Here is a 14,908-nt window from a genome sequence, read left to right on the forward strand (position 1 = left end):
CTATTAGGCACTGTTCTTATTGACTGAACTCAGCTGAACTGAATATTTTATAAGAGAAGGAAATTAGAAGCTGAGCTGAACTGAACTGAATTTCAACGTAAGAGAACAGGCCCTTAGTTTTTACACAATCTATTTTGACTTTTTATACTATTCACAAATAATTCTATACCGAGTATTATTATTTTAGTGAATTATACGTAAGACAAAACTAGACATGTGAAAACTTGTTAAAACGTTTCAATAATGAATATCATAACTTTGACTTTTAAAAAATAATTAGTTATTAGGACTTATTCTAGACTTGGCATCTTGAAATATGAATCATGCCAGATACCTTGATTAAGGTAGATCAACTCCCTTATTAGCTAATCCAAATACTTGTTGGGTACGAAAAAACCATAATGTCCATTACTGAAATTGTAAAAAAGGACTGTGTGAAATAGTTTTACAAAAATAATAGTAATAGTTTTTTGGACCAAGGCTAGATAAAGGGTTCAATTTTGTCAAACTAATATCATACTAGGATTCTGGCTAAACTCCCAAATATTTGCTGGCCCGTTCACTAAAATATAGTGAATGGGCTTCGTATGGATATTATGAATGGGCTCGAATTGCTTTTACTTTTTGGACCAACATTCAAGACATGGTAGCATAACATAGATTATAAGTTAAATACTATGGGCCTGTTCTGATTTACTGAAAACAATTGAGCTGAACTAATTAGAGCATAACTAAATTGAACTGAATAGAGTTAAAATGAATTGTTTATGAGAAAAAAGAAATTAGGAAATAAATTGAATTGAACTGAAATTATTAGTTGAACATCACAGGCCCTACGTTTTGAAATCACATTGCAACATTGGGGAAAAGCTATATTAGACAATTATTATTATTATTATTATTATTATTATTATTATTATTATTATTATTATTATATACTTTGTATATCTTTATTTTTTAATAAATTAAAATTGTAAAAAGTCGATACTTTGATTACATAGGAGAAAATTTAACTTAATTTCACATGATCATATTATGAAAGTCATAATATTGAAAATATTAATAATAGAAAAGTATTGTCTAAACTCTAAACTACGAGTAGTCAACTAGTCATGAATCTCATGATCCTCAATCCTCATAGATTAGTTTTTTTTTTTTTTTTTTTTGAGGAAATCCTCATAGATTAGTTGAATATATATGTGATTGTCATAACATATTTGAAAGTGTGGGTCAATTTTATTTTCATTGTATCATAATGCGAGTACTACGTAATACAAAGTAGATATTAGTCAATACTCCATAGTCATGTTATTATTTATGAGAAATTAAATTAAATAAGTCGAACATAACTAAACTAAACTAAAAACTCGTAATTGAATATTAGCTTAGGATACACATAGCCACACAGGGTTTAAGAATTTTATAAAGTTGTGAATTTGTAAAGCACGAGCACGGGTGGATGATTATAAAGACGGTCTATTATACTACGTCGACATTAACTAAGACCACTATCAGCAGTGAGGAAAAAAAAAACCTCTCAATCTCTCTCTACCCACTTTCTCACTCCTCCCATACAATTTCTCTCATCAAATGTTTTTTTCACTACATCAACGAGGAGAAAAAAAAACCTCTCATCACTTTTTCCTCCACTATTTACTATACCCCACCATAATACACATCATCTTTTTATTTTATCTTTATTTTGAAATAATGTTTATACTACATATTTAATTTTTCAATACAATTAAAATATGTGAAAATAATTTATTTTTTAATTACGTTTAAAAATAATTTAATAAAAATGTATAATTTAATAACAATTAACACTACTACTACTACTACTACTAGTAATAATAATAATAATTATAATAATAATAAAAATAATAATAATAATAATAATAATAATACTAAATAATAACTGAGGGTTTTTTTTTTACGAATAATAATAATAATAAAAATGATGAAAATAACTCAAAGAAATTGGGAAAAGAAGGAAATTTGTAGTATTTATGGGTTTTTTGAAAGTATATCAAAATATATCAAAATGCATGTCTATTTATAGAGAAAAAAAAATTTATCCGTTGGTGAATTTTGTTTTTTTTTTTTTTTTATAATTACAACGGTTATATTTACCTTACAAAAATATAACCGTTGTAATAAAAGCAAAAAAATCTGATTGGTTGGAAGGACAAAGCCTGACGCGTGTCGCATCCCCATTGGCTGGGTCTGACGCGCGTCAGGCCAGCTGCCCCCTTATTTTTTTTCCCTTTTTGCCCCTCAAAACGGCGTCGTTTCGCCCTTCTTTAAGGCAAAACGACGTCGTTTTACAAGCCAGAAAGGAAAAAAAAAAGGGAAAGCAGCGTGTACATGTGGGGCCCACCGGTTACTGTTCACGAGTATTTCCCCTCAACTCTTGTGCGTTTTCCATAGCTCTCAACGGTGAGGGTTTTTTCCCTCACTAACGTAATGCTCGGGTATTTTTTTTACACCTTTATTTTTATTCGTGAGGGCTTTTTTTCTCACTGCCGGGAGTACTCTAAGACATAAATATGCACAATACTCCATAACACAAGTGCAGTAGAATTAAATAAAAAAAACGAAGCAAAATGTCGACAAAATGAGAAAGTGACAAATTTACAGCATCTGATTTACTTTTACAGGGTCGGTTAGAATTGAGGTTGTAAAATTGACAGAACTTCTTTACGAAGCTTCAAAAATTCTTAACCGTACTTTTTTTTTTTTTTTTTCAAATTACATAATGTAAAGCTAGTAGTCAGTAGTAGGAGAGTAGGAGTAGAAGATATGAGAGTGAGAGAGAAGACATAATCCAACAATATCCCCAGAACTCCTGTGTATTCGTACAATTGGAGAGGAGAGAGACTGTGTTTGTGAGACAACATTCACCTTGGAATTCGGTTTTCTTTTACCCCATTAATATATTGTGTACATTAAAATGTGTACCATAAAAACCCAATCACACCCTTTAAAAAGGTATTCTTATTTCTCCAGTCTTTTTCCTTGCATAATTCCATTCCCTTTACTTTCTGAAATTTTTTACTCGTACAAAAAGTCAACACTCTTTAACTGTTAATATTTTTCATTAGTTATTAGTAAAAGTTGTAATAAAATTATATTATCAAACTAGATATTATGACTAATCTAATGGTATATTGTATTCCATATTATATAATACGGAGTAACATTTATTTATTTTATAGAGGTGAAAAAATTAAGTCAATTCTCAAAATAAATAAGTCATAATATGTGAATAGTTTAAAAGTAAAAGTGGTGTATTTATAAAACATGGAGAAAGTATTAATTACGAAGTATGAAACTTTGCGTAGTTAACAATATATTTCATGACAAAGTAAGTTTTTATTTGCTTTAAATAAAAAGTACGGAGTACGTTTTTATTTAGTTTAATTTTTACAAATATAGTTAAAGTGAATATATTAATAATAAAAAAAAAGTCAAGTATGTCAATATTTTGAGACGGAAAGAGTACTTTTTTCGTCTCTAATATTTAGCTCATATATATGTCAATGTATAAATTTGACCTTGAAAATATATTTAAAAAAAAAAAAAAAAGTTAATACTATGAAAATTTATATGGAGTATTTAGTACCTATTCAACAACTTATTTATTGATAAGATTTGTTTCTAATATGTTACCCTAAAAATTACGATCAAATTTAATACTCCCTCCATTTCATAGTCTCATTTACATATATCGTTGCACATCTTTTTTTTTTAAAGCAATCGTTGCACATAAAGATGGGCAACGTACGGGCCGTGCCGTGCCGGAACAACTTTATTTTAATTAAGGTTATATTAATTATTTATCTAATTATGTTTAAGTTTATATAAACAATTTTATTACTTTAGCAAAAAAACAACAATACATATAATAATTAAAAAAAATTATGAGTGTCGTGTCGGGCCGGGCCGGGCCACGTGTCGTGCCGACCCACGGGCCGGCCACCGTGCCTCGTGTTGTGCCCGTGCCGATTCCTAGATTTTTGTTCATGGCACGGCCCATGGCCCACAGGTGGGCCGCAGGGCCATGCTGGGCCCGTGGTCTTTTCACCTTAAAAAAATAATATTAAGTAAAAATAACTTCAGTTCAGCAAAAATAAGTTCAGTTCAGTAAAATTAATTTCAGTTCAGTAAAAATAAGTTCAGTTCAGTAAAATTCGGTTTTCTTAAAGAGGAATTATAATAGAAAATCAGTAAAAATAATTGAACTTCAGTAAAAATAATTTCAGTTCAATAAATTAAGTTCAGTTCAGTAAAAATAAGTTCAGTTCAGTAAAAATAATTTCAATTCAGCAAAATTAAGGTGAATCAAACAGGGCCTAATAATATACTAATCAAGACAAGTAAAATTAGAAATCATATGATTATATTTGTTGTTATATATATTCCCCTTAAATTTTTATATTCAAAAGATTTTAAATGAAACTAACAAACAAAAATGGAGGCAATATAAGGGTTTGTTCTCATAGACTGAACTCAACTGAACTAAACTGAAGTGAATATTTTATAAGAGAAGGAAATTAGGAGCTGAACTGAACTGAACTGAAAATAAACGTATGAGAACAGACCCTAAAAATAGTGAAAAAAAAAATAATCCAACTCACCAATTATTTAAAGCAAAGGTAGTACTAAGCTATTAGTAATAGTGCTATTAAAAAAAAAAAAAAAAAAAAAAAAAAAAAAGAGCTATTAGTAATAGTGTAATGCATATGCATGTATTGTCTATCTATTCGTTCATGTTTAATGGACTAGTGGTCACAAATGCGTTTAATAATATACACATATACACAATACACATTATACACGGTACGATCTATTAGACATTTAGTCTATTGCAATTTAATCGTCACGTTCATGGTTATTGCTTTTCAATATTCGAAAAGGTTGAAACATTTTATAAAGGAGAAATGAATAATATGATCGATATGATTTTCCAAAGTGTATTTTAATACAAGCTTTATAAATAAAATACGGAATAACAAGTACTGTAATTATTTGATTATTATTACTTACGGGAGGTAATACCCTAATACGTACATACATATTTCATAAAACAAGGAATTAGGTCAAGTTATGATGTTGCAGTGTTTATGGCTTCGTTGTAACAATGGTGGTCTTTGTACTCTTTCTCTGTTAGGAATTAACTTAATCTGAAGTCTTAGCCCTTTTGAGAATTCACTTTGAATTTATTATCAGTTTTTGGATTAATTATTTCATTCTTTCTAATGAATTGAAAATTTATTCCGTATAAAACAGTCTACACTCTAAAACTTTACTCGTATTATCGCCTTACTCCTATTAGTCATTATTAACTCATCTAATTAATTAGTGGTATTGTCACTATGTATTATTAATAACGTTATTAAGTATCTCTTAAATTATTGTATTAGATGCTTGTCGATAACTTTATTTATATGAACAATACAAAATTACTACCTCCGTTTCATATTATGTACAATATTTACTAAACATAGATGCTACACTTTATTTGCAACAAATGTTCTCTTTTCTTTTATTGGTTGTCATTTCTCTCTATCTCTCTCCTCATCACATGATTTTTTATATTTCTCTCTCCATTTACCACTCTCATACAAATTTTGTCTTAGAGTCTGTGTCGATGTTTTTGTTACACATAATATGTAACGGAGGTAGTATTATTTACACATGTTTAACAATAACCTTAGCTCATTTGAATTCGTCATACCATAAACTAATAATGCGATTTATAGAGTGGATAAAATACTAGCTAGAATAAGTATTTATATATACCAACCATTTTAAAGTTTTCCTTGGAAAATTTGAGCATGTGACCTCCAAATCAGAAGCTAATCCCATTTTAACTGTTAGATCAAAACCAGCTTGGAAAAAAGATAATTAAAGCATATAAGAAATTGAAGAAGATCAAATAAGGAAAATGATACTGCAACATCATTTTGTTTGTCGTCTTTATTGAGCAATACTCCTAGTTAAATAAATACTCAAATTACCTATTCTACTCCTTTTAATTAATGAGATTTATTATTTTGCCTTGTAGGGTGGTCAGCCTCCAAGTTATAAACCCCTCCCACTAGTTTATTTTACCTTTATATATACGGAGTATATTTTTTTAATTACGAATAATCTTTTATTTTATGATTAGATATTGATAGTCAAAGATATGACTTGATTATTGTTTAGTTAAAATAAGACAAATATTAAATCTCAAAAAAAAAAAACAAATATTATATTTTTGAATAAGTGTATGGAGTAATAAATTAACACAATTCAATTAATTATGATAATGTTTGTAAAAAAAAAAATTATGATAATGTTAAGTATAAAACAACAATTCCTATTTTATGAAGTTGAATTTATGTAATTTTTTACACATTTAATAAATTTTGAAACCACGCGATACTTGTATAATACAATTGTACTCCTTGACTCGTCCTAAGAACTAACTACATGAAATAATTAAGGCAATGCAAACGAATGAACATATCTCGTTGCACATATAGTTCAATCATAATGATAATTTGAGAATAGTTTCAATGGTAAGTTATATCAATATTCAATATACAAATTAAATTTCTCTAACATATAAATTTTCTGAGTAACTCCATCTCCATGCATTCTTTTGCCACAATAATGAGGAGTTTGAGGACCATACTACAAAGTTCTTTTTCAGACTACCAAATACTCCATTAAAAATAACAAAAATTCACAATGCAACTACATTAATATTAACAAAAAAGAACAATACGATACAATTAAAAAGTTGTAATACTCCGTATTATAACCAACATATTTCCAAAAGCATACATTTTCTTACAAACCCTAAAATCACTAATTAGCATTTTCTTACATACTACTAATAGTGTAATTAGACCTAACCGTTAAGTACTTACTAATACTATAATTAGCTAGCTAGCTAATCCAAAATATTAGTTGGATCCAATAATTCTACCTACATACAATAAGTATAAGCCAAATTAAGTTTAGAAAATGAAGGATCCAAATAAATTTGGTTTAAATTACCAAGACCTAGATAAATAAACTTAATAGTTACTCAACAAAATAAATTAGTGGCCAAGACATTTAGCATTACGAGGTGTAGCAAACATATTGTAGAGCTCATTGTACTGAAATATTCCACCAACATGACGACGATGATGATCCTCCATTATCACTTGCTCATTGTACTCATATTGTGGAACCTCAACCATGCCACCTGGCATCATACTCCCCTGAAACGACACCGTTTCGCCACCACCAAAACTACAGCTTCCACCGTTTAATGGGTTGTTGTTGTTGTTGTAAGTATCATCAAAGCAAAGCCCAAAACGGTCATTTTCATTGTTATTGGAAATAACAGGTGAGTGCTCAGAGTAAGATTTGGTGGGTTTTGGGAAGTATTTCTCAATGATTTCTTCTAGAAGACCAGATGATGAATCCGACGGTTCAAACAATGGGAACAACTCCATTGTTCCATCACCACCGTTGATTTCATCATTGCCGTTATTTTGATCATCAGGAGTATTGTTAACGGTTGATGATGAGGAATTAGAAGGAAGGAGTACAATGTTACTGTGGGGTGAAGAAGAGGGGAACAATTCACTAAATTTGTTACAATAATTTACCTTCTTTTTGTTCCTCTGTGACGCGGCTACAGGAGATTCAGTGAACCCGACCATCATCCCTTCATCACAGCCGTTGATTATATTTTGATGATTTTGTGTTTGGGTTTGGGTTTGGGTTGAGTTAAGCCATTCCACGAAAGTGGGATTTGGATGGCTAGGATTTGAGCTAGAGGTTGTATTTTTAAACTTAATGGACGGCTGAGATTTCTTCTTCTTATTATTGTTAGAACAAGGATTACTAAAAAAAGGTGGTAAAGGAGGAGGGTACATAATGTCATGATCAACATGAGATGAAGAAGTAGTGTAAGTGAAGTTGGTACGTGCCTTGGTTCCACGCATGGCACGTGCCGCAGTGTCGTAAGCACACGCCGCTTCCTCGGCAGTATCGTACGTGCCGAGCCAGCGGCGTTCCTTAGACTGTGGGTCTCGGATTTCAGCTGCGTACCGGCCCCATGGCCTACGACGAACACCTCGGTATCTCATGGTCGTGGTCGTGGCCGTGGCCTTAGGGGTCTTAGGAACCTTCTTGGCGGGTTCAAGGGGTTTATCAGGATTATCATCAAAGGAGTTGGCGTAGGTTGTGGTGAAATAGTAGTGATGTTGTTTCAATTGTGGATCCATGTTTATTTTTTTGTATTTATGTTTATTTTTTTTGTACTAGTAGAAGTGGTAGGAAATAAAAGAGAAGTTAAAGAAGAGTTGGAAAGTGAGAGTAGATAGACATACATGCATGCAAGTATTGGTATTTATATAGGCCTAGGGAGAGGGCGTGGGGAGGAGGATTCTAATTGGTTTATGATGTTCATGGGTTGATGTAGATGTCATATCTTTTTTAGTATTGGGAATGGCTAAGATTATTGCTCTAAAATGGACCATATATGTAGAGTATTTGATCATTAACTCTCTTTTAATTTAGACTCAGTTTTTATCAAAATTTTAACATCACTTTTTGTTAGGTTATAATAAGGTGATTGTAGCTTGAATGTTAAAATTTATTTAGTACTCGCATAATATAAAGTTAGTCAGTATTTTTAGTTTTACAAGCTTTATCTATCTCTATATAATTATGTCCTATAATCATTCATCGACCAATATTAGCTACAAGATCAATTGTAACAATGATGACAACGATTGAACACTAATTTAAGGGTCTGTTTATATTTACTTAATTTCATTTCAGTTCAGCTCTAATCAGTTTAGTTCAGTTCAGATCAGCTCTTAATTTCCCTCTCTCATAAAATATTCAATTCAGCTCAGTTCTGTTCAGTTCAATTCAGTTCAGCTCAGCTCAGCTTTAATCAGTTCAGTTCAGTAAATATAAACAGGCCTAAGGGTTTTCACACATTGCTAGTGAGCTACATAGTACGTACAATATATTTTTGCACAAGTGTATCTGATCTATTTTTGATCAAATCTAATTTAGATGTAATAATATCGCTTATTTCAATATACTATTCCACGATGCTTGGTCTTTTTGTAGGCCTATAACTTAACTTATTCGAACCATTAATTTAATGCACAGCAGCACAGGTGTTTTAATATTATTGTCAAGAGTTGAGTGTTATAGGCAATTTCCAATATTTGTTAGCTGCTTTATCAAACCAAGCATTCGAATTTCAAAATCTCCAGCCTTAGTCGAATGATTTATTTTCATTCAAATTGTACAAGAAAAAGGCTTCACACTGCAGGACCTCATATAGTCATATACATGGCTTACCGGTCAATTCTTATAGTGCCTTGTTAAGTCGTACTCTCTCCGTTCCTAAATTACATTTTTGTTTTCCTTTATTATGTGAAAAATAAATGCTAAAAACAGGAATTGTAATTTAGGGATGGAGGGAGTATGTGATTTTTTTTATAGGTCCATATACATGGCTCGACAGTCAATTCTTATGGTACCTTGTTAAATCAAATGTAATATTTTCATATATCCATCTACTATTGTTTGGGGTAACTTAGCTAAAGAGGCCAATCACCCGAGCTTCAAACTTATATTTTAATTTTGTCACAAGCTAAGGCAATTCGCTACATACTCCTAGTACATTTACAACAAAAGGTGATATTCTCCGTAATTTCTTGATGGCGAATTAATGAACAAATTCAATTGTTTTGTACACACGGTAATGTGGAGTAAATACAACTCGTGTTTGAAAACAGCTGCGTATTATTGAAAGAGTAGTAAATGAATTTTAATATTTCCGAGGTTAATTGGTTATGGTTTAATTAATAAGCATTACATAATCAAAACAAATTATTTAATTAGAGAGAGAAAGTGCATTTTTATTTGTGCCTCGAAGAGAACTTAAATAACCTAGATGGACAAGGTTTCTTTTCCATTATTGCGCAACTGAACTCAATATTTGCAAACAGTATTCTTACTCCATAATAATAGTTATATGTACTCTACTATACGACTAGAATTCTATGTCTATAGAATGTCATGTCCAAATAAAGTTAGATGGAGTGATTTACAAATTACCATTCATTATGTACTTTTAAGACTCTTCAAGGTACTTCAAAAAAAAAAAAAAAAAACTTTTCACGGCTCCAAATTCTTTATAACTTCGGCTCGGTTTATAAATAAATTCTGAATCCGCCCTTGTCGAGGAGTCAGTAAGAACCACCCTTTATGTGAGAACCTATTTGTGTGAGTACAAATCTCAGCCATTAAATCATATTAAATCCAACAGCTGAGATTGTTCAACTACTAATGACAATAATGTAATTCTTAAAACAAACACATCCAGGCCCCAAAACCAAAATTACGTATAATTTGTATAACCCTCTTTCTCTCTCTTCAAAGTTTGAAGGTGGAATTACAATGGAGACTAAAAATTGAAGGTCCACGATTTCTCTCTCCTCTTCTTCATTGCTAATTTAACAAATGAGCAAATACTTAGTTGCTAATTTAACAAATGAGCAAAAACATAGTTGCTCATTTGTCAACAAACATTTCTTTAATCAACAAGCATTTGTGAAATGAGCAACCACTAGTTTGTTAATCTTTCAAATAATTGGTTACTCATTTGTAAAATAAGCGAACATTTCTTTGATCATTTAATTTGGAAATGACCAACTAATTTTGTTGATCATTTAGCAAATGAACATATGGTTATTTGCTCATTTGTCGGCAAATACTTAGTTGCTAATATCACAAATGAGCAAAAAACTTAGTTGATTACTGTCAAATGAGCAAAGATTTCTTTAATAATTCATTAAATCAAAAGCATTTCTTTGCTCATTTGTGAAATGAGCAACCATTAATTTGCTCATTCGTCAAATAAGCAAATAATTAGTTACTAATTTGTAAAATAAACAAACATTTCTTTGATCATTTGAAAAATAAGCAATCATTTTTTTGCTCATTTAGCAAATGAGCGAATAGTTACTTGATCTTGCTCATTTGTCAAATGAGCAAAAACTTAGTTGTCAATTTAACAAATGAGCAAACTTAGTTGCTCATTAACATTTTGAACGGAAATTGAATCGAAAATCGCCAAATATCTCAAAAAAAAAAAAAAAGTTGACGAAAACCTTAATTAATGAAGAAGTCAATTGACGAAAACCTTAATCAATCAAACTAAAATCAATGAAAATCACCTTGACAAAGAATCAATGAAGTTTGAAGAAGAATTGTTGAAGAATCAAAGCAAATAACAGTAAGAAAGGGAGTAGAGAAATTAGAGGAGAAAGAAAATGGCACGTCGAATGAAGGAGGAGAGAGAAAACACGAGAAAATTGTTTTTGAAATCATGTTTGATTGGGATAAATTGGAGGAATTGGATGCAATTGATCCAGCGGTTGTAATATGTCGTCACATATAATAGGGTTCTCACACAAGAGATGTACTCTCTCTCTCTACACACACACACACTATTCTCTACGTCCCTTATTTATATGCCTATTTAAAAAAAAACACAATTCTTCACGGCGAGTAATAAATATTAGAAATAGGCATATAAATAAGGGACGGAAGGAATATATACAGAGAACAGAGTAGCGATAAAATACACTTATTAGGTAGGGTTTAATAAAATCTACAGTGTCATACATTTCCAAAAACATACACCTTAATGACATCCTGCACTAACATTTTCATAATACAACGTTTTTACAGTTATTTTACAAATATTCTCCACATACATATTGTAAAGTGATATAGAGTATATTGAACCACAAAAACAAGATAATTTCGACTTTCTCCAACTTAATATTTAAAAGTTGGAAATTTTGACATTTACTACCTGGAAAAGGACCCTGCTTCACATTTACTACCGCTTTAATTTTTTAATTTACTTTGCTACCACCTAAATCAGAGTTTATTAAAATCACTACCACTTAACGGAATCTGTAAGTTTTTTTTAAAAAATAAAAAAAACCAGCCACCCAAAAAACCCTAGCCCCTCCCCGTCAGCTCCCCCTACCGGCGGCCAGCGCCCAAAGATGCGGCTGGCGCCGACGATTTGGGTCGGAATCAAACCCCTCCCCTTCCCCACCCAAAACCGACAATCCTAACCTTATACCACCTGCCCGAAAATGGCAGGGAACTCATTTGCGCTGCATAAATTGCGATTTGTGGTTGATTAGCGAACGCAGACGCGGCCAGAAAAGGGAACAGGGGACGAGGAGGGGCTGGGATCGAGTTTTCGACGGGAGAGGGGCTGGGATCGAGTTTTCGACGGGAGAGGGGTTGGGATCGAGGGGGTTTTCGAGGGGAAAGAGGGGCTGAGATCGAGGCTGGCCACAGAATCGGGTTTTCGAAGGGGCTTGGAACGCGACACCGGCGCCGACAGGCTGGATGGTCGGAGTCGCGGGCATGGGATTAGGCTCATGCGATGGTGGCGGTGGCTTGGGCAGCTGGTGGGTGGGGAAGGACGGGTGGCTGGACCAGTGAGTGGTGGTTGCGGTGGGTTTGATGATGAATAATGGCGGTGGATTAGCAACTGGTGGATGGGAAGGAGTGGTGGCTAGACGGAGGTTGGGTGGTGGTAACGGAAATACTAACGGTGTAAGACAAGTGGTAGTGATTTTTAACTAACTCTGATTTAGGTGGTAGCAAAATAAAATAAAAAATTAAAGCAGTAATAAATGTGAAGTAGGGTTCCTTTCCTGGTAGCAAATGTCAAATTTTCCTTAAAAGTTTTCATTGTCATTTTTGTTCTCCATAGTGAAGTGGTGAAATTGAAATAAAGCTCCCAATTGTTTTGTTCCTCTTAAGGAATTTTAAAGTTGAAGAAAAATAAATTAATTTCTACATAAATAAATTAAATTCCGCTATTGAAAAGAGCATATCCTTGAATAGTGTCTCGAATAATAGCATTGCACAATAACCATACACCTAATGCTATAATATCTCATTAACAAAACAATCTAAAAACTACTCCGTATTACTCAGACATCACATATTCTTAGGTGCACACTCATGCACCTAGAAATAGGTGTAACAACAGCACAATATGAACATTAGCTTTTGAAAAAATGAACATTAGCTTTCTTCTCCTCTATTTTTCTCCTTCGTTTTTTATTTTCTCTCTCCTCTGTTTTTTTCCCCTTTTTTTACACTTTTTTTTTTATTGAATTTGTTTCTTACAACATGAAAGTAGTTATTAAGTATGAATTTTTTTTGTGAACTTCGATTTTGTGTTTAATTTCGATTGATTAAGGTTTATATGAATATTTGAATTCACAAATTATACTCTGTTTTTTTCTCCTTCATTCTTTAATTCCTTTTTCCTCTGTTTTTTTTTCTAGTTTTCTCGTTTTGTTTTGATTTAACGATTGAATCTGTTCCTTACAATATGGAATTGGTTGTTTATCTGATTTTTTGAATTCATATGAATTGATTTTTTTTAGCTTTGATCAATTTCATATGTGTTTCATTTGATTTTCTTCATTTTTTTTTATCAATGAACATAATCATGCAAAATATGAACATATGCATAGGTTCTTTAAATATGCGTAAAAAAATATGAACGTACGCTATTAAGAAAGAGAACATATGCATAAACAGACTTAATCAGTATATTTATGAACAATAAATATTTACTATGAATATTTACATTATGAACATATAAAATATTATTATGAATATAAGGCATTTAATTATGAACATAAAAAATTCAAGAAATAAAAAATAAATATGATTATGAAACATATGCATCATACGTATTCAAAATATGAACATATGCATTCAAAATATGAACATATGCATTGGTCCATTTTTTAATGCGTATGAATATAATTAAGCATTTCAGAAGGTGAACATATACATAAGAAATATGAACATATGGATTTAGAAACTGAATATATGCATTTCAAAAAGTTTACAAAAGGATTCAGTATATGAACATAAGAATTCAAAATATGAACATATGCATTTCAAAATGTGAACATAAGGTATCTGTTTGATTTCACTAAATTTTTTTTTAACAATTCCAATAAAAAAATTTCGAACAATAGAGTATCGAACAATATTCAAACAAAATTAAGTGATAATCATATAAATTCAAACAAAATTGAGTGAAATTTACATAAAATTGCCTTTTTTTTTAGGGAGGATCATTTTGATTTTGCATCATTTTGATTTTTTAGTGAGATAAAATGAAATAGAGGAGAGAGAAAGTCAAAAAGAGGAGAGAGAAAATCATATAGAAGAAGAATAGTTTTGAGTTTGGAAGTGACGTTACATTTATTGGGTGTGGGTGAGTGTATTGGGTGTGGGTGTGTGTATTGCAGTTTTCATGTTTTTTTAGTTTTTGGGCTTTTCTTAATTAGGTTATGTGTAATTGGGTTTTTGGGCTGTGTTGTTACGCTTATTTAAGGTGCACAAGGGCACAAGGGTGCACCTTAGACTAATTGCTCAGACATAACTTGATCCAACATAATAAATTGGGCTTTTAAAATGCTTATATGTATGGCAATGGACGAATAAGCCATAATCTATATATAAATAAAGTAGGCATTTTTGGAGAGCATTGGGAGCGCCACATAAGAAAAGGTATATTTTCGACCAATTAAAAAATAGATTTTTATTTTATTTTAGAATTAAAAAATCACTCGCCACCTAAACAAAAGTGACGAATGAAATTTTAAATTTTTGCCACGTAGGTAAAAACAACGAATAGTAATTTATTAGGATTTTAATTATTTAAGAACATTAAATTTTATCATTTTTATTTGTTACAAAACTAAAAATTATCTTTAGATATTAGGATTTATATTATTTAAAAAACTAAAAATTATATTTTGATATT

At 31.2% G+C, this 14,908-nt stretch overlaps 1 protein-coding gene across 1 annotated transcript; it reads right to left on the bottom strand.

Moving 5' to 3' along the window:
• Window positions 1-7,097: 7,097 nt before the first annotated feature.
• Window positions 7,098-8,731, bottom strand: LOC110712510 (ethylene-responsive transcription factor ESR1-like). Its single transcript, XM_021890973.1, has one exon. It carries the CDS (start codon window positions 8,274-8,276, stop codon window positions 7,098-7,100), a length of 1,179 nt encoding a protein of 392 aa, XP_021746665.1. The 5' UTR covers window positions 8,277-8,731.
• Between the last annotated feature and the right edge of the window lie 6,177 nt (window positions 8,732-14,908).

This window comes from Chenopodium quinoa, unplaced genomic scaffold, assembly GCF_001683475.1.
Source record: "Chenopodium quinoa cultivar QQ74 unplaced genomic scaffold, ASM168347v1, whole genome shotgun sequence".
In the NCBI taxonomy this organism is placed as follows: Eukaryota; Viridiplantae; Streptophyta; class Magnoliopsida; order Caryophyllales; family Amaranthaceae; genus Chenopodium; species Chenopodium quinoa.